At 57.9% G+C, this 3,335-nt stretch overlaps 1 protein-coding gene across 1 annotated transcript in view; it reads right to left on the reverse strand.

The window, feature by feature from the left end:
• Positions 1-32: 32 nt before the first annotated feature.
• Positions 33-3,335, reverse strand: part of RNF123 (ring finger protein 123) — a gene marked incomplete at its 3' end in the record, with an annotated part of 23,278 nt that continues 19,975 nt past the window's right edge. The window contains 5 exon segments of the mRNA XM_018575415.1: positions 33-123; positions 1,575-1,763; positions 2,177-2,316; positions 2,404-2,488; positions 3,231-3,318. Coding sequence (XP_018430917.1) covers positions 33-123; positions 1,575-1,763; positions 2,177-2,316; positions 2,404-2,488; positions 3,231-3,318 — 593 coding nt within the window.

Raw genomic sequence — 3,335 nt, forward strand, 5'->3', positions numbered from 1 at the left:
GGGGGGGGCAGAGGTATATAGGACACCCCCACATCCCATTTGCTGACCTGGAAGCCGCAGGCTGACCACCCTGTCAAAGAGGTTCCTCTCCGCCGTCACGCGGTTCAACACCTGGTTCAGGAGCTGCCGAAATAAGAACAATCCCCCGTTACTAATGCTGTGCAGCTGAGGTAGGTCCAGGTGGACCGAGGTGACCTAGAGATCTGGGGGCCCCCCCCACACACAGATATCACAGCACCCCCCAGATAATACAATCATGGGCTCAGAAGCTGCAGCAAGTCATATAGAGCCCTTCTCAGTCCCTGGCTGTAGGGCATCCAACATCATCTATACCTTTCCTCCTCAGCCTGAGTGTCCCAGGCCCCGCCCCTTTCATTTACCGGACCTGCAGCCAGGCGGGATCGTCAGCTTTCTTCTAAGCCCAAGAACATCGATTGCTTCTGCCTGCCTCCAGTACACAGAGTGAGAAGATACAATGTATCCCGTTATTAATATTTATTCCGCCTCGGCCAATCACGGAGGGGTCTAGGCCAGCGATGGGGAATGGGACAGACGCCTCGGCCAATCACGGAGGGGTCTAGGCCAGCGATGGGGAATGGGACAGACGCCTCGGCCAATCACGGAGGGGTCTAGGCCAGTGATGGGGAATGGGGCAGACGCCTCGGCCAATCACGGAGGGGTCTAGGCCAGCGATGGGGAATGGGACAGACGCCTCGGCCAATCACGGAGGGGTCTAGGCCAGTGATGGGGAATGGGACAGACGCCTCGGCCAATCACGGAGAGGTCTAGGCCAGGGATGGGGAATGGGACAGACGCCTCGGCCAATCACGGAGGGGTCTAGGCCAGTGATGGGGAATGGGATAGACGCCTCGGCCAATCACGGAGGGGTCTAGGCCAGCGATGGGGAATGGGACAGACGCCTCGGCCAATCACGGAGAGGTCTAGGCCAGTGATGGGGAATGGGACAGACGCCTCGGCCAATCACGGAGAGGTCTATGCCAGCGATGCGGACCGGGATAGACGCCCTGGCCAATCACAGAGGGGTCTAGGCCAGCGATGGGGAATGGGACAGACGCCTCGGCCAATCATGGAGAGGTCTAGGCCAGTGATGGGGAATGGGACAGACGTCTCGGCCAATCACGGAGGGGTCTAGGCCCCCCCACCCCGGGGCTCTATGCCTGGAATTGTTCAAATAGTTGCCCATCTGGTCTTAAAGGTCCACAACAGGTCTGTGAGAGGTCTGAAGAGTGCCAACCTGGTCTGAGGCTGAAGACACTTAAAGGGAGCGGCCCACCTGGGCCTACCTTAGGGTTCGGGGACAGTTGGGAGGTCTCATTGGCCTGTGTCAGAGACATAAGGAGATCAGAGACACCACCAAGCATGGGGGACGCTCTGCTGCAGTTTTGGGGGATCCTGCACCCCAACCCTCTCTACAGAACGGAGCCAATGAACTGCAGGAGCTGAATAGAAGGATCCGGAGGGCGGGTGGGGGAGGGGCGGGCAGTGTGTGTGTGGAATTGCTGCTCACATCATAGTGACAGGAAACAACATGGCTGCCTGGGAGACGCTCATACCTGGGCCAGGCGTCGGAGGAGAAGCTCGGAGGAGGAACGGCTCCAATCCAGGAAGATCTCTGGCACCAGAGTCACCGTCATCTCCAGGACCCTCAGGAGGCTGACGGACAGGTCGAAGCAAGTGGCGCAAACCTTCAGCTGCCGGCTGTCCACAAAGTTCCTCTCCAGACGCTCGGCCGCCTGCTGGATCTGAGGAGGGAAGTGACCGGAGACCATGAGGACATCGCACAGAGATCCGCAGACCGCTGTTAGTGATGGATGGAGTGGGAAAGGTTTGCCCCTTCAGGTCATTGCTGGAGAATGTGTGACCCGGGGCGCTGGATTCAATGTATCAATAACGATGACCCCGCGCGCTCTGACCACGGCGCGCACACGCTCTGACCACGGCGCGCACACGCTCTGACCACCCGCGCACACTCTGACCCCGCGCACACTCTGACCCCGCGCACACTCTGACCCCGCGCACACTCTGACCCCGCGCACACTCTGACCGCATGATCTCACACACTCTGACCCCGCGCACACGCACACTCTGACCACACGCACACTCTGACCGCATGATCTCACACCCCTCACCGCCACCAGCCATCCATTCTTCTCACCTCTTGGATCATCCCAATGAACTCGGAGAACGCCCAGTTCAGCTGGTTCAGGGCGCTGTTCAGGAAGCTGGATGCCAGTTCCGGGTCCCCGCGCAGAAGTTCTGCCATGTGGCCCTGCAGCAGGGTGGACGGACAAGGTTCTAAGGAGACGGAGACGTGTTAGTGGGCAGGAATGTATGAAGACTAAACCCCACCCCCTCCATCAGTGGCCACACCCATCAACGTACTCTGCAGGCTGGGCAGATTGGCGTCCTCCGGTTTGGTTTTGAGCAGGTGCGGCAGTCTGGTGTACCGATAACCGAATCCACAACCCTGACGAGGAGAGAAGAGTCAGCCGAGCCGAGGAGAGCGACATTAATGGAGGAAGGAGCAGAACCAATCACCACCAATCTCAGATAATTCTGATCAGAGTCCACAGTACCGAACACTGGGCCCCTCTGCCCCCGCCGGGCCCTCTGTTCCGGGGTCACAGCTTTGACCTTACTGATGTACTGCACATGCTCAGTAACACAAAGACATTAAAAAGAGATCAGGGCCACAAGTGGGCGTTCCCCACATATTTAGAGGCAGAATCTGGGTGGGAGTAACCCATAAAGTGGGCGTCCCCATCTGGAAAGTGGGCGCCCCCACATGGAAAGTGGGCATACAAAACACAGGCAGTGGGCGGGGCTAGCAGTGTTTCCCGGGATCCAGGACCATAATGTTGGTAAGGATGCTAAAAAGCTGTCTTCTGATTGGACCATCATCAGCTGATCTGATTGGTTGCTCTATGATACAGCCCTTCACCATTTCTGAGTAAGCCAAAAGCAGCTATAATCATTGAAGAGGGCGGAGCTTAGGGCTACAGGTAATATAGATGCAGATACAAAGGGGTGGGGCATAAGGCTACATATTTAAATGCCATACAAATAAAAGGGTCAGGTGGGGTGACATCTACCCAGTGAGATGGGGGCTTGGCATGTATAGCCCCCCCCCCAATATCTTCATCACCATCTAGCCTCCCCGCACCCATGACTGCGCCACCCCGCTTTGCGCCACCATTTTCTGCACTCACCCTCCACAGCCGCACCAGGATCCAGTTGGTTTGGGCCCACGGCCTCTGCTCATAAGGTGCCAGCAGACTCTTCATCATACTCATCTGCCTGCGGGGGGGGGGGGG

The sequence above is a fragment of the Nanorana parkeri genome, unplaced genomic scaffold (genome assembly GCF_000935625.1).
Source record: "Nanorana parkeri isolate BGI_ZX_2015 unplaced genomic scaffold, ASM93562v1 scaffold3901, whole genome shotgun sequence".
NCBI classification, from domain to species: Eukaryota; Metazoa; Chordata; class Amphibia; order Anura; family Dicroglossidae; genus Nanorana; species Nanorana parkeri.